This window comes from Natrix helvetica, assembly GCF_964273705.1.
Source record: "Natrix helvetica genome assembly, chromosome: 1".
NCBI classification, from domain to species: Eukaryota; Metazoa; Chordata; class Lepidosauria; order Squamata; family Natricidae; genus Natrix; species Natrix helvetica.
This window is the reverse complement of record NC_138548.1, coordinates 200,531,924-200,549,074: the sequence shown is the minus strand read 5'-3', so window position 1 is coordinate 200,549,074 and position 17,151 is coordinate 200,531,924. Positions and strand designations below refer to the sequence as shown.

The following is a 17,151-nucleotide window of genomic DNA, read 5'->3' as shown; positions in this document are numbered from 1 at the left end:
AACCTAGCAGCTGCATTCACACAGGACAACCTAATTGGTTTAATCTTGAATTCTTTATTACTGTATGCCTTAGCTTTGCATGTGACCCACTGTTATTTGATCAGTTTACAGTATAGTATTTGATGCTAGGTCAGAAAAAGTTTAATTCAATAGCTAGTTAAATGTTCTGTGAACAGATTCAGTATTTCCTCAAGTCTCCAAGGCTGAAGAGATGCAGGTTCAAATCTCATTCCGGTCATGAACTCACTAGGCAATTTGGCATGAATTATAATAGCATGTTTTTTGGAATACTTAAAATACTTCATAAACTTTTATTGAATCGGTGGTCCCCAATTTTTAGCAGTGTTGGAATTTTGTGAAAAACTTAAAGGTACTGTCAAATAATGGCTACCTTACATATTTCCATAATGATCACAACATATTGCTTTCACAGTGGGGCAAGCTGGTAAGGACAGAAAAAAAATTACTTGCCCAAGATCTTGAATCCAAGATAGATGATTAATTTGAACCTTAGCCGTAACCCTTGCCAGCTCCTTAGAATGCTAATTTTTATTCTGTAGTCTTTTCTTGGGGATCATCCTAGTCTCTCGCTCCAGATTTTCTCTCTTCTTAGTCTAAACATATAAATGAGAGGGTTTTTTTTCTTCCTATCTAAGTAAGCTACCTTGCAAGCTTCCCCTATTCATAATAGCGTCTAACCTACCTGCTGCTTCCCTTTCTCAAACTGGCTAGAATGCGTTCATGTTGTCTCTTCCATTCTACCAAGTTTATTTGGCAGGAGGGACATTTCCCCAAAGTAAATGGTTTGTTATGGTCTAATCCATTTATATACAGGCTTCTATTTTCATTTTTCTTTCAGAGGGAATTCCAAATACCACTATTATGGGCTGCGCATCAAAGCCAATTCCCCATTGCTGCGGCTCATGGAGGACCAGCAACATCTGGCCATGCGGCAACAGCCTTTCTCTCAGAAGCAACGGTAGGAGATTGTGCAGGAAAAGTGCCGAGTTCAGTGACAGAGGACATATTCATTGGTTGTGAAGATACTTGTTTAAACTTATCCACAGCCCTAGAAATTTAATATGGGGCCAGTTGGATTGGTGGTATAAGATTTCGGTTGGAACTTTTAAGTTTTCCTGCTATCTGGTTTTGTAGTAACCTCCATGATTTGTCTTTGGAAGGTTCTAATTAGTACTTTTCCCTACCTTTTTGTTTAAATTTTGTGCAGTCTCAGAAGAACTTCCTTTCTACCTACATCCAGTTTTGAATATAGTTTTGGTAGGGCACCACTGTATACCTGTCCTGATGTCATGCGTGCTCCATTCCTTTCCTCACTATTACTGTGCTCTGAAATGTCTTGACTCTAAGCTACTTTGTCTTTTAGGCTCAAACCTGTTCAGAAAATGGAGGGCATGACCAACGGAGTAGCTGTGGGGCAGCAACAGGCTTCAGGGCTATCTGATATCAGTGCCCAAGTACAACAGTACCAGCAATTCTTAGGTAAGAATGAGACTTGAGACACAGAGATCTCAGTCAGAGGCAGAAGAGAATATGTACCATCCTTTATATTGCTGTCTTTGCAGTATTTTTGCGGTAGTAAAACAGTAGACCTCAGGCCTCCAATTTTCCACCTATTTCAAGAAAATAAAATCATAGTGCAAATGAAACCCGAATTTTCCCTAATAGTTTCACTTGCAAATGATAGAAAAGCGTGGCTGTTCATTGGGGTTTAGTTGACCTTGTTGGACTGACTTTTCCTTCCTCTTTGCAGATGCTTCTCGCAGCTTGCCTGACTTTACAGAGTTGGACTTACAAGGGAAAAATCTCCCTGAGGGTGTTGGGGCTGAAGATGTGAAGGCTTTCCAGCTGCTGTATCGAGAACATTGTGAGGTATGTCATGGATTATACTGGAAAGCAAAATGAGGCATTAGAGCATGAGTAGGTCACCTGAAATCTTTTAGATATTCTAACTGATCCTTTTTTTGCAATCAATGTTGGAAGTGATTAAATATGTTGAATGGATTTGGTTTAAAAAGGGATTGCTGCTGCCAGAAAAAAATTCCACAAGATGAGCAAGCCTAGTCTTTTGGTAGGGAAAGTTCTTAGCCAGTGGCAGGCTGGAAAAGTAGTCTGGGAAATAGAAAGCCAGTGAGCATGGAGAAGTTTTGCTTGGACTCGATCAGGTAAGGTGTGGGGCTCAGGGGTTTAAGTTTAAATTTAGCTTTTCCACTGCAAGAAGTAAAATAGGCAGTGGATTATACAACTACTACTTCTCTGCAGGCTATTGTCGATGTGATGGTAAATCTGCAGTTCACACTGGTAGAGACACTCTGGAAGACTTTTTGGAGATATAATTTGAACCAGCCCAGTGAAACCTCCCCTATAGTTATGTGAGTATTACTGCAAAGTTGCCATTTCTTCCCCAAGTGTGCGATGTGGCCCATTCAATTTACAGCCCTCCTTTTCACACAAATGTTAACTGCAACCTTTAACCAACAAAAGGTACGTAAAGATATTAGTGGATTCCATTGTGAACAGATTGTTGTCAGGGCAAATAAAACATTAACTTCAAAAGGAATGTTGACTTGGAAACAAATTTTCCTACTCATTGATTATTCCTTTGAAGAACTACAGGGAGGCATGCTGGCTTCTGAGAAAATGAGCTGTAATTTGGTGATGATTTTTTTTTAAAATTTGGCGTATGCATGTTTGATATTTTAGCCACGATGAAGCAGAGAAGCGTCTCCCAAAGAACTGCTTGGTGATACTGTCTAAGTATGAGCCTGTTCTCAAATGGACTAAAGACTGTGACAACTTGCTATACCAGGGGCTGGTAGAGGTCCTCATCCCAGAAGTGCTCCGGCCCATTCCGAGTAAGCTTACTGTGCACAGCTCATTTTTTTTCAGCCATCACTGGTCTAAGAGAAACCTAGGGTAATCAGCGGTGGGTGGAGAGACTTCAGCTCTTGGAAAGACTTCCTGAAACTGCTGCTTTCTCTCATTGTGGGCTTAATCCCATGTTCTGTGATTGGTGGGGTAGCAGTCTAATTTAGTAGAAAGGAAAGCAGTTAGGTCAACTGTTGATCCATAACAACAACTGTGAACGTGCCTATTCTAGAGTGAAATTATTGTTGTGGTTCCAATTCTGCTCCAGGTGCCTTGACACAAGCAATCCGAAACTTTGCAAAAAGTTTGGAGAGTTGGTTGACAAACGCTATGATGAATATTCCAGAAGAGATGGTCCGAGTAAAGGTGAGCCAAAGAACAAAACGTTGTGGGGCAGGAAGTGTGGAGCAGTTTGAGATGTTTTCTTCTCCTTCTCCTCCTTATAGGAAATTCTAATATTTTGGGGGGAACTTGAGGTCTGTGCTAGGAGAGATTGATAGACAATTCCACTAACAGTTGCTGTGCACACTTGACGCTAGAATGCCACCTCCTTCTTCCCACTTTCTTTTGGAGTTTATTTATTTATTTGATTGATCGATTTATATAGTCACCCATCTCACATAAATGACTTGGTGACTTACAATAAAATAGGTAGCAATAATAAAATAAAAACAAAATAACTCTTAGCAAAACCAAAAGGCAAGCTTTATCAAACGCCCAGGCACAGAATCAAATGTTAAAGCCAGCAGAATTGGGGCTAACCTGATCTCAGGTGGAATGCTGTTCCAAAGCCAGAAAGTTCCTCCTCCTGACTCCCACCAGCCAATACTCCTTAGTTGAAGGCATCTGGAACAGGCTCTTCTACTGGTGAGATACGTAGAAACAATTGGGGTAACACAGTCCCAAGCCATGAAGGACTTTAAAGATAGCTACCGGTACCTTGAATGTCACCAGAAACACACTGGAAGCCAACACTATTCACAGAGTGGTGGTATTACATGGACCCAAACCCCAAAGACATTAATTACCTGTGCTATTGTATTCTGCACCAGCTGAAGCTTCCAAACACTCTTCAAGGGCAGCCCCACGAAGAGCATGTTGCAATGATCCAGTGTGGAGATCACAAGAGCATGAGTAATTTTAAGTAACATCACCCCCCCCCCCCGAATCCAGGAGTGGGCGCAACTGCTACACAGTCCAAAGCTATGAAAGGCCCTCCTAGCCATAGCTACTACTGAGGTTATTTTGAAGTTGTTCTCTGAACTCCTTAGTTCCTTCTCACCAAGCAGAATGGTATGAAAAAAGTTACGTCATTTGTGTTTTCTTTCTCAGGTGGCTGCAGCAAGTGCCTTTGCCCAGACCCTGCGACGGTACACTTCTCTAAACCATCTTGCCCAGGCTGCCCGGGCTGTTTTACAGAACACAGCTCAAATTAATCAGATGCTAAGTGATCTCAACCGGGTTGATTTTGCTAATGTCCAGGTAACCATCCATGTCGTTATGCTCTAATTTGGCCATGCTGGTTTTTTTCTTCCTTTTCCATTTGCAGCTAGAAACTAAAAAATGTTTTATTTTCTTGTTGACTCAGATGGGCTGGGTGCTATTTATCACAAATATTTTTTTTCTCTGTGTTATTTTTAGTGAACTAAGTAGCCAATATAGGGGTTGTTTCAAATACAGACATAAGAAGGTTTAGTTTACTGTGCCCATCTGGGTTAGCATTCTTTTTCAAAAGAAATGTATTTGCCTCATCAATCTCATTATCAAAGTTGTTTTCTCGGTCATTTTTTATAGTGTTTATACTCCACCCTTCAGCCCTAAATTACTTTTAGAAGAGTAAAAACCAGACCATCCATACTGCCAGCTTTATAATCTAAATAATACATTACATAAGGAAATGGAAAAACAGATAATTCAGGCACCTATTCTTAATGTTTAATTTTCCATCCTGTAATGGGCCAGCTGTAATAGGAAGTGGCTACTGAAAAAGGCTGAAATGACTTCCAGAGCAGAGGGACCAGTTGTTCTTCCTCTCAGGGCAGCGGGCAGCCTGACTGGCCTCTGTGAGGAGAGGAGGAAAGATCCTCAGTGCCTCAAATCATTTTAGAAAATCTAGAGTTAAGTGAGCCGTTGGACGGTTCATCTTTTAAATGGAGAAAATATATTTCATAATAGCTCATGATGTATTATTGTTTTTTAAATACCAAATTACTTTGGCTGCTCTGTTTCCACATGTTTTAATTTTTTTAAGCCACCAGATTGGCCATTGGCTTATCCGCAGAGAGAGAGAGAGTATGTATGTGCAGCAATTGCATTGAAGAATTTCCTTTTTCTCTTTGCTCCTCCAAAGGAGCAGGCCTCATGGGTGTGCAGGTGTGAGGACCGTGTGGTACAGCGGCTCGAACAAGACTTCAAAATGACTCTGCAGCAGCAGAACTCTCTGGAGCAGTGGGCAGTGTGGCTGGATGGTGTAGTCAGCCAAGTCCTAAAACCTTATCATGGCAGCCCCAGCTTTCCCAAAGCTGCCAAACATTTTCTCCTCAAGTGGTCCTTCTATAGGTAAGTGGAAGGTGAGATGCAGAAGTTAGACATGCTCTTTGGTGCCCAGGCTGTAAATGACTTAATTAACAAGCCTTGGTGTTCTACTTCAATGATATGTGCAGCATTGGGCTACTTCTCTTTCCAGCTCCATGGTGATTCGGGACTTGACCCTGCGAAGTGCAGCCAGTTTTGGCTCCTTTCATCTCATCCGCCTCCTCTATGACGAATATATGTACTACCTGATAGAACATCGTGTAGCTCAGGCCAAGGGTGTGACTCCTATAGCTGTTATGGGAGAGGTAGGTCTTATGGCTATTAAACGTAAGAATGAATTGCTGGCAGAAAGAGTGTTCTGAAAATTCTGATTATCATCCACTTGATATCCCAAAGAAAGAAATACTTTTCTCTATATTTGATTATATGAGGTTTTGGTCTATATTCAGCTGCCTTATAAATCTGATGTATAGCTGAATATAGACCAAAACTCCATATAATCAGGAGCCTCAGTTCTTCTGTTCTGATAGTATATTTTGTAGTAGTTCTGTACTTCAAGTGGTTTGATTAGTAGAAGATGCCAAGTTAACTCAGGCTGTGTCTGCACTGTCCTTTTTCCTAAACTCAAAATAGAGTTACAGATGGAAAATCATATATAATTACTCATGCTTTGTAGCCAGTGGAATCTCCTGTGCAGGACATTCCGGAACAGCAAGGTATCAAGGTAAAATCATATGACTATATTCTGGATAAAAAATAAGCATTATGTATGTCTATGCAGCTCTGTGTGATCTGTCCCTTACACAAATTTGTCTCGCTGTAGAGAACATAATTGCTTATCTATGTTTTTTGTTTTCTTTTAAGTTTGCAAATCTGGCAAGTTCCTTGAACCCTTTGGACCCCGATAAAGGTACTGTCCAGCACTTTAAGGAGTTAATTGTTTTAAGGGGTTACTTGTTTGTTTAATGTCAGATTGTTTGGAATTATTACTCCCTCCTTTACAAATGGGAGTCAAATATTGCTTCTTCCATTTGTATGAAAAAAATGGTCCGGGGGGCATATTTAGATATGTTTGCAGCTATGCCTGAAACAGATTCTGCTCCAGTACAAGTTGGTTGTCTAAGGTTAGGCTCTTGATACCAGGACTGAAAAAGGAAGACAGTTTACGGCAGAGAGGTATCCATGGAATTTCATGGAGTGATTAACTAGAACCCATGTCAGCTATCTAAGCTTGGGAATGCTGCTTGGGTAGCATGCAAAACATGCCAGACTCCAGTGCTGCATACTTTTGGGTGGTCTGCATTTACCTCATACCTCATTTCCTGGAAGGCTTTACAATGTTGAATGAGTCCTCCTGTTGTCCATGTACAGGTCAAGCTCCTAGGATGAAATTAAGAGTTATCCGCACATCTTGGGAGATGTCATGATTTTAAACTCAGCACAGAGAGTGAAATTAAAGAGAGACCATTGATGCAGATGTATTTTTAACGCTTCTGCTCAAGCTTACATTCGGTCCAAATAAAACAGTGTCTGTTGATTCAGAGGTTATTGATTCCAGGATTCTGCTATCTTTGACTCTTGATAGGGTTGCATTCTCCCGGAAAAAATTAGGTTTGCAATCAGAGGGACCTCCTGGACATGGCTTTTGCTTGGGGTGACATTTCTCAGTGGCAGTGGCAACACTGGGGCAGAAGTCGAGGCAGTGCAGCTGGCTGAGATTGCCGAAGGCCCAGGCCCTGCAACACTCTCTGTAGTATCTTGTCCATTGAGATAAAGATAATCTCATGGGGGGTTTTTGGGAAGCAGGTGAAAGCATGGCTCTTCCAGAAAGCCCTTGAGATGAACTCTAAATCTCTAAATTGGAAATTAGATTAAGGATATAATCATTTAATTGATTTTGTACTGTTTTATATTTAACTTCTGTAAGCTGCCTACAGTCTGTTAGGCTTGGGAGGGGGGGTGTTAAATTAATCACATAAATATCTTGCCAAATGTTGGCTATCCCATATAAGAACTAGTGAGATGTTAACAATCTTCAGCAAGGGCATCAACATTTTGAGAAAAAGTAAGTAATTTTTATTTCTCTGTGTGTGCATATGTGTGTGTGTATAAAAATTAAAAAATTGGGGGATTTGCAACCCCCCTTCTGGAGTGAAAAATTTGTTGTTTCCCCTGAGTGCTAATCCCTGTTACTCAGTCTAGTGAATAAAATGTCAGTTGGTCTTACCTGAACTGCATGTCTTGAAGCTGGCGTGGGAGTAGTCACATGTGGATATTAACACAGTCTGTTTGCCTGGAGACTGAGGTAGAATTTGAGGCCACTCCTCCGCTCCTCCTCCTGACTCCCCCAGATTAGCCGATGGCAGTCGTAGAAGAGCCTGGGAAGGAAGGGAACAGAGAGACTCACCAACTCCCTCCCCAGCCCTGACTGATCCCCCTGTCTTGGGAACAGAGTACCTTGGTTGTTGGAAGTTCTGCTCCAGGGATCGAAAGGAGGACCACCTGTGGTAAGGCGCTGGTCGGTGGTCTGAGCGCTTGGTCGTGGAAGGAAAGACCTTGCGCTTGTCCTTATCCTCTATAAGGATAGGATCAAGGGAAGCTCCGAACAGCTTATCTCCCGTGTACTCCGCCCCCGCCAAATGCCACTTCACTCTGGACTCCGCTTGCCAGTTGCGCAGCCAGAGAAGGCACCTAGAAACCACTGAGGAAGACAAAGCTCTGGCATCCAGTGTGGCATCCGCTGAAAACTGGCTGGCCACCATCAGCTTCTTGATGTCCTGCAGCAGCCGCACATCAGAAGCGGGGGTTGTATCCCGGAGTTGCTCCAGCCACAGCAGAGTGGACCTGTTGAAAAAAGAAGCCGCCGCAGCTGCTCTGATCACCCATGTTACGGCCTGGAAGGTCTTGCGCAGAACCAGTTCTGCTTTCTTATCCTCTGCCTTCAGGCAGTTGGAGATATCGCCAGTCACCACCGCCGAAGAGGAGGCTAGGCCCGCCACTGGAACGTCAACATCTAGGACCTGTAAGGCTTGAGCGAAATCAGCGTTAAGGTTGTAAAAACCTGCGGTCGTTGCTTCCTGGAGTAGGAAACATGCCAGGTTTGACCCACTGAGATTTGAGCACCTCCATGAACAAATCTGGGGTTGGAATATCTTCCTTCTCAACCTGAGGCTTATAAAAGGGCCCCTTCTTGGTCCCCCCTCTAGAGGTAGAGGCCGCAGCAACTTGGGAAGAAGCTGAGATGGTATCTAAGTCACAGTAGCCTTGGCCTTTTTTAGTAAAGAGCTAAACAGGGCAGAAGGGAACAGGCCAGTGATGGCGGGGGCCTCAGGGACCTGGGAATCTTCATCCTCAGAAAATTCAACCTCCTTCTGTCCTTCCTCCTCCTGTTCGGACCCCTCGCTAGCTGTGGAAGGGGAAGTTGATCTCCACTCCCTGGCAGCTGAGGAATGGGGTAGGTCTGGATGATCTTGTGGGCTCCCACGGGAAGACTTTCGTCTAAAGGCCTGAAATTGATGCTGCATGCCCGAGGCAATGCCCTGAGCAATGGCGTGGGCAATCACGTCCTGGAAACCCTCAGAAAGTTCCGGATAAGCTGGAGTGAGGTTAGGAGGCTCCAGATCAGGCCTGAAGCCTGCAGATGTGGGGCCACGTGTGGTCGGGAGGAACAAGCCAAAGGGATCTCCCCGGTGTTCTGAAGACTGTGCAGGAGAAAGAGGGAGGGACATGGAACTATTCTCCCTCACGGATCCACGTGGGGAGCCTGGAGAACCCGGACAGGCCTCTGGCAGGGGAGAAGGCCTGAGAGGAGATTGTGACCTGGATAGGGAAGGGCTGACTTCCTCTCTACCCCTTCTGCCAGCTGTTCTGGTAATGCGGTGCTACATGCTAGGCCCTCTCTTCCTAACCGACTTTGAGGTCACCTTTCTTGAGGTGGACCTCCCCCTAGTTACTGAATTGGCTCCACGGGAGGTCCCCTCGTCCGGGTCGGACCCCCCTGGTGATCTAAGGACAGGCGCCCCCCCCGCTCCTTGAGGAATCCGCCGCCAGTACTCACAGTGCGCTGCCTCACCACCTCCTCTCTGCAAACTGGCCTGGCGTCTGCCCGCAGTTTGGAGCTCCTTTGAACCTGCGCTGTTCGTAGCCACGCTGCCGATCCGCAGCTCAAGGAGGCTGGCCCACCGCCGAATCAAAGGGACCCTTCCGGGTCACTGGTGGAGTACAGGCCCTGAATAGTCTCTTCCTGAACGCCAACAATGGTTCTGGCCCTTGCGGCGGCTGATATCAGGCCCACCGGTCTCTACGCTGCAGTCACGTGCATCCTTTAAAATGGCCGCTCCAATATGGCGACTGCCGACCACGCAAATCATTGCCGAGCTCCTCTGCCGATCCGGTCCTCCAGCAGCTTCCTGAACGGTCTACAAGCTCCTCCGGTGGATCTGGGGGTTGTGCAGGTACAGCGCCCTCCGGCGCACGGCCCACAGCCTCCCCTCTAACCACCCAGCGGTTCAGGGGCTCCTGCTAGTGCAGCAAGACCAGCTTGTGCAGAGGTAAAAAAGTAAAAAGGCAGCAGGGAGAGAGGTGGGAGGAATCACAAGTAGGAAAAAACACGAACTAAAACCTTAAGGCAAAACCTCTGAAGCCAAGTGGAGAGTCAGTAAAATACTCCTTCTGGGCCAAAGACTGAGGTTAATCTGGGGGAGTCAGGAGGAGGAGCGGAGGAGTGGCCTCAAATTCTACCTCAGTCTCTGGGCAAATAGGCTGTGTTAATACCCACATGTGACTCCTCCCACGCCTCGCTTCGGAGACGCAAAACGATTGTGTACAATTTAAAAAAAACAGCAAATGTAAAAGGACAATACAAATTCCCACCCTCCAGGGCTTAAAAATATGGTTTCCTATATCTTTAGAAATAATTCCCAAAAATGTTCTACTTCAGTTCATCTTTCTCCTGCTCATTTGCCTTGAAAACAAACATGACCCTCTGGCAATTGTCTGTTTACTTAGAGCATAAGTTTACACATAGTCATAGAGTCCTAAAGACCTGGCAGCTACCAAGTGCTTGAATTTTGATCAAATCACCCTGGGATGCAGCAGCAGCTGAAAGTCTAAAAACTACTCATAAGTCACTTTTTCAGTTCCTTTGTAACTTCAAATGATCACTAAATGAATAGTTTTAAGTCAAGGACTACCTATAATATAAAAACTGCCTCTGAATGTCTGGAAGTTGAATTTATATTGCCATCCTTCCACAAATTATCCATGTTTCTGTTTTTCTGGAGATCAGGGGAAAAGCCTAGCAGGGGATGGCTAGGGGATGTTATCTAAGCATTAAACAAGCATAACCATACAATAGAATAGAATAACAGAGTTGGAAGGGACCTTGGAGGTCTTCTAGTCCAACCCCCTGCCTAGACAGGAAACCCTACACCACTTCAGACAAATGGTTATCCAACGTCTTCTTAAAGACTTCCAGTGTTGGAATATTCACAACATCTGGGGAATATGAGGAGCATCATACAACAACAAAACTCAGAGAGGGAAGAGCACCTCTGAGGCTTATTTCTTCGAGCCCATAATATCCAAGTGATTTTACCCTTCAGTCTTTTTAAGGGGGATGGTAGCGAAGCAGGAACAATATAATAAACAGTGGCATTACATGTTTTCATTGTGAAATCAAGAATACATTGCTAGTAAATTTTTACCTACAAGATATTTTATCAGTGAAAATGTATTTTTGTGATTTACTGTGCTTTGAATAATTTGCAAAAATAATAATTTTGCATAAAAGTTTTGTAAACTTTAAAAGCTGTATTATTATTATTGTACTATAATGCAAGAGGGGGAAGTGGGAACAAAAAATCCAAACTAAAACATAGAGTCCAGTACAATAAAGGACTTTACTTACTTAACCCATTTTGTGGCTAAGAGATTGTTCACTAGTCAGCAAGTCAAAATGCCTGGCCCTTGACTTAGACAAAAGTCTTAGTACTTTTTATCTTTTAATTCCAAAGAGTAGTGAGCATGGTAGGTGTAATGTTATCCCTCGTATTACTTATTCAGAGGTTTCCCTCTACAGGAATGAGCCACTGTTGTATCTCTCGGGCCTAGCAATTTTGACAGTTTAGGGCCAACCGATATCTCTATGGCTGAAGTGACTGAAGGAATACTTAGTTTTGAGGTGATTGCTTGGTAATGGACAACCTCTAAGGAAATAAAGTTTCAATGCCTCAGTGCTCAGGGTCTAACTTGGCTTTGTGCCTCCAACTGATGTAACGGCTTCTTCTTTTGAATTAGATGAAGAAGAGGAAGAAGAGGAGGAGAGCGATGAAGAAATGCCTCAAGAATTGTCTCTTAGCTCCAATGAATCCAGCAGCCTGACAGCCGAGCCTATGGAGCCACCCTCGAAACTGGCACGGACAGATTCACGGGGCATCTTTGTGCAAGCACTGCCTTCCAGTTAAAGAGAAATAAAGGAGGGACTGACTACTAAGTGGCCAGCAGGAAGTCAGGGTGCATCTTGCACTGCGTTGTGCTGCCCTGCGATAAAGATGTGCTGTTCCCTGTCTCCGAGTGGTATGCAATGCGCTTTCATTTCACCCCCGTCCCTGGCCTACCTGTACCCAATACAAACCAAGTAAGATCTCAACAACACTCCTCCTAAAAGCCTGCCTAATACCTGGTAGCAGGGGAGGGTACTTGGTTAGTGGGCTGATCATGATTTCACTGATTGGGTCAGTTTCTTTTTTTGACTACCTCCTTGATTACCATAGGTAGTCTGAAACTGGCTTAAATCAGGACCCCCTTCACCCTTGGCTGATTTTTGAAGGGAATTTATGTGCTTGACTAAGCATGGTCCCAGCTTATGCTGCTGGGAATGCATAAAACCCATGCTTCGAGATTATAAAATTGGCCCAAGTTTTAGCAAGGGCCTAGCCTTTTCTGCCTCTTGGCGGAAGTATGATATGCAGAGTCTCTGGCACACCTGAGTTAGTGGAGCCATTGAAATTGATTCTTGGTGAGTCATTCCGTCCACTAGTTGGATCAGGTTGAATGTCGTTATATTGTGTGGGAAACTCCTTGTGTCTGCCTGTTCCTTGATGCTGAGCATCTATCTTAATATTACTCAAGGCTGCTGGACACAAGAGTTTGGATTTCCAGAAGCTTGGACAGTGATGGTTAATGCTTGGGTATAGGGCAGGAATTTGCAAGAATTATTCCAGCTTGAGTGAAAAGTTTCTGTGTAATAATCAGCATTGAATTCTTGAAGCTTTCTGTGGCAGTGGCTGAATTTATAAGTGGATTTTCTCAGTGCAGTATATGCAACTGGGCTTTCAGCTATTCAATGGTGCGGTGTTATTTGGAATAGGGCAGCATACACTCTGTGCAGCTGTAATTGTATCCAAGTTTGGTTTGCCATAGATGTATACATAATGATCATTACTAGGACAAGTGCCATCTGCTGTACCTGTCTTTCTGACCCAGCAAAATTCTGGCTACAGTTTCATTTTCTTTTTAGAGGAAAAAAGGGGATTTCAGCATCATGGTTTCAGTTGAAACGTCTTGAAATTGTGTCTGCCACCCTAGATTTTCTAATAGAGCTCATGCCAATTCTTCAGCTGCTAAGATTGTCCAGTGCTAATTTCTCTTGGACAATTCATCCAAGCCCACTGTCGTGTTAAAAAAAAAATCAGCCTCACATTAAATATGTCTAAATTTATGGATGTTTAATGTACCTTTGAAGTTCTGCTGCAAGGTTTTTCTGTTTCTACTTTTCCCTACTTTTTGGGAGCAGGGTGGCAAGCAGGAGTAGCTGCGTTATCATCATCCCTGAATAGAGTTTTTGGATGCAGCTTTCAGACTCTTGGTGCTTCTCCTGATGATTGTGATACATTTGCAACTTTTAGCCCAATTCCGGAATTACCCGAGACATGTCATAAATCCCACACTATTTGTGTGAAGCCAGCCGAAGTGAGCCATTTTTGAACTCTGCTAGCACATCAAACATAACTATCTCAACCTGTTTTGCTAATACCTTTTATTTTTCAAGCCTTACTTTGTAAAGCTAGTGGTACGAAAAGTACAGTTAGCTTTGGCAGATGCTGGGGCTACCCTTTTATTGACCAAGAAACAATGTTTAGAAACATTCACCCCACTGTGGACTTCTTAAGGCCATTGCCGTGCTGGTGATTGGAGTGGGGTTAATTTTTTTTTCAAGTGCTTGTAGTCCAAAGATTGCCTGCTATACAGGAATAAGCTAGTAAGTGGGTATAGGAACTGCTACACCAGTATGGAACAAGGTGCTTACTCATCTCAGCATAAACGTCTATTAGCCCACCTTTATGTTACTGCAGAATAACTAGAACAGGGAATGCAACAGAAATTCTACTGGTCAAAATGATACACAGACACTTCATTACCAACTTGCTGAGAAATAGGAAGCCAAATGGACCAGAAAATAACTGGGGTATAAATGCATACAAAACCATAAGCAAGGATCAGCAATTCAGATTTCCTTCCTATTTGTGAAGCGATAACACAAATGATCATTATAAATTAACTGGATTCATAGTTCACCAACTGAAATTGTTTTGACTTTACAGCTATTTAGAATTGAGAATGAAGACTTGGGTTCCATTAGCAGCAAAAGGTATTTTATTTTGCAGCTGGGCAAAATTACTACAGTGCTATTCTTCACTTTTTGACTAAATCTTAAAGATTATGCAAGGTATATGCAGCTCTGTGAAAGTAATTTGGTGATTGGGTGCTTTCTAATGAACTTATTTAAGCACTAATAGCCAATGATTCTTGAATCCAAATTAATGATATTACTGTAATATTCCCTTGCAGAAGTCGTTTGACTATGACTGTTAAACAACTGTAGGCTTTTAAGTGATACAGATGGACAGGAGTAAGCTGTCAAAACAGTAACTTATGTTTTAGCCCACCTCTACATGCTACCCATTTAGCCCAGCCTTCCATGTAAAAGCACTCAGTCTGATAAACCAGACGTTATGACACCTCTTCATAGTGGAAGCCTTAATGAAAGAAACCCATTTTTAAAGTGTCTTTATTTCCCTCTTCAGCTAAATAGGCAAGCAGCTTCCTTAGCTGCAGGTGACATTAGAGCACCAGGATCAGATACTTTTGGATTCTAGTCATGAAATCATTTTCTGTCCAATTTCTTTTGCTACAAGAAGTCAAATGTGTTCTTGGCACTGAACATAAACGTATTACCTTGTAATCCCTCTTAAATATGTAAGTCTAACAAAACTTTTTCTACGTAAAGCTGTCTTTAACATAGTACCAAGTTGTGAAGTGGCACAATCTTGAAAGGGAGTAAATAGAGGGAAAACATAAGTTTGGACCGTTTTGCTTTGCTCCCAAGGAAAATGTTGCCTTCAAGGAAAAGTTTTGCACATGAAGCACCTCTTAGTTTTGAATTAAGCATAGATAGTAATTGCAAGATGCAAGTGAAAGAGAAAAATTCTCCCCTGCCTTTACTAGAGGTGCCAGAGCCCCCCTGCATAAGAACCCAGTCTCTCAGAGAAGCACCTTAATACCTCTATCTGGCTCAACTATCATTTTCATAAACAATTTGTAGCAAAGCAGCACGTAGTATCCATGGTTTCTACAGTACGTTTCTCATGGCATACCTAAAATTTCAACTCCATTGTCCTAGACATGTGCATACCCTGGTTTGTTGGATGTATGAGTATATCCATCAGTGAATAGTAAGTTTCGTGCGCCAACAGGATAACCAATGATATCTACAAGGACAAGCACTAATCAGGTTTTGAGAAATAGATTCCTCTGTTCCAGCATTTCCCCCAATCCTTGCTCTCCAAAATGTATGCAGATTTACATTTAGCTTTATGACAGTCCCAATTCTGGTAAAGAAAATTGATCTTTTTGCAAAAACCTTGCTTCTGTGAGCTAGCTATTCCCTCTTTATAAACTGCATAATGCTGGATCCACCAATCACACAAGATCCAACAACATGAATAAACTTACCTTTGTATTCAGTTGCTGCCTTACACAACAAAATCCTTTCCTTCTGAACCAGGATTATCTCTATTCACTAAACAAATTGGCTGCAGAGCAGCTAGGAAGTTGTTAGCAAATCCAGGTCAGTCTGGATACTGCAGAAATACTTGCCGAGTATATTTAGTACCCCACACAAACCAGTCCTGTTCCCTCTCTGTGCTAGTAACTAAGCAAACAGATCTGATTACCTGCTACCCTAGTGGAAGTAATCACTCTTCTGGTTTGTAACTGAATATTAGATATTCTAGTTTTAAACAAAAATATCTGTGCTTTTCTATGTAATAACTAATTCTTGTTCTATAAACCACCTAAATATTGTGAGATTGGTGAAGATAAATTACTTGATATTTTTGGGTTTTTCAACCATCATGGCCTTATTTGTTCAATTTTTCCAGTGTTTTAAACTTGTGATATAGATGTTTATTGCAAAATCTACATATTGTATAAAATATATATTTTGTGTCAATCTTTTGTGCGGCGGCAACAGCAGCAGCTTTAGCTGTTCTATAGACTTCAAATTGAGTCTGAAGAGCTTTGTAGGTGTCCTGGGCCCATGAGATGGGCAGTGTCTGTGGTCAGATGATGTATGTGTGTGTAGTCTAGAGTGCAACAGCTGTTTTCTACCTTTTGTAGTTCTTTCTTAAGAAATAAATTCAGCCGTGTTCTTTGCTTAGGATGCTGCTTGCTTACTCTTGCAAAAATGAGTTCACATTTCAGCCATGTGCCAAATTAAAATCAAGGTATCTGCTTGGCAATCCCACCACAGGTTCTATGACTTGGATGAACTTTCGGAGCTTCCCAAACTTTCCTGGATGCTGTAGTAAGGTCCCTAACAGTTCCATTTATTAAATATCCTATGCTGCCCCTGCGAGTTTGCTGTGGTGCCAAGCCATGGCACAGGGTTTGGGAACTGCAGATCTAAACATATAAAGAGGGTCAGAGCTATATTCCACCCTTCGTACAATTTGGAGACGCAACAAATAGCAGGGAGGAATAAATCCATTTCACATCTGAAGTCATGTTTAAAAATTCATCCGCTGGTGCCCCATCCTGACAGAACTATTTAGATAGGGTGAATACAATTGATGTTTTAAATGGAATGAGCATAGCCTTAAAGGATTTTTTCTGAGACAATCAAATGCCATTTGGCTCCCTTTTGCTATTTCATAGTTGTTGTATAGCTTCTGCAATGCATTTTTTTTAAAAATCAAGGTTTTCAGGCAAATATGTTTCTATTGGAGTTCTATAAAAAGGCTGCTACTCATAATAACTGTAAAGTGGAACGCATTTATATTAAACTTCTTAGGGCCTGAAATTCCTATAGTCGTATTTTTGCTAATATATGAATTTTATTCATGAGGACTGTTACCTCTGATTCAAAGTGAAGGTTGCCAATGAAAGGGGAAATGCTTCCTCTCATACCTATCCTGAATTTTAATTACCCTCCCATCTTTTAAGACAACATTCTCTTGAACATTATGAAAAAATATTTATAATAGTTATTTATACTATCTGAAATCACACAATTCTGAAACACCTTGCTCAAGCTGAGCAAATCTAAGCATGGACAGATCACCTAGGGACCATAGGTGCACCATGAAAAAATGAATGTATTATGACAGCCAGTGTGAATTATGGAATGTCCTTGTATAACAAGCAGTAAGTATCTTAAATTTGCATACT

General features: G+C 42.4%; 1 protein-coding gene across 4 annotated transcripts in view; it reads left to right on the top strand.

Annotated features, from left to right (window-relative positions):
• Positions 1-17,121, top strand: part of RFX1 (regulatory factor X1) — a 45,480-nt gene extending 28,359 nt beyond the window's left edge. For 3 of the 4 annotated variants that reach the window (XM_081938836.1, XM_081938835.1, XM_081938837.1), the window contains 11 exons: positions 860-979; positions 1,385-1,500; positions 1,772-1,890; positions 2,281-2,390; positions 2,722-2,873; positions 3,155-3,252; positions 4,219-4,368; positions 5,237-5,445; positions 5,573-5,726; positions 6,286-6,331; positions 11,719-17,121. In XM_081938836.1, the coding sequence (XP_081794962.1) occupies positions 860-979; positions 1,385-1,500; positions 1,772-1,890; positions 2,281-2,390; positions 2,722-2,873; positions 3,155-3,252; positions 4,219-4,368; positions 5,237-5,445; positions 5,573-5,726; positions 6,286-6,331; positions 11,719-11,885 (1,441 nt within the window). In that variant the 3' untranslated portion in view covers positions 11,886-17,121. The remainder of the gene's footprint in view (positions 1-859; positions 980-1,384; positions 1,501-1,771; positions 1,891-2,280; positions 2,391-2,721; positions 2,874-3,154; positions 3,253-4,218; positions 4,369-5,236; positions 5,446-5,572; positions 5,727-6,285; positions 6,332-11,718) is intronic. The other variant, XM_081938838.1, reaches the window with a different exon arrangement.
• Positions 17,122-17,151: the final 30 nt, after the last annotated feature.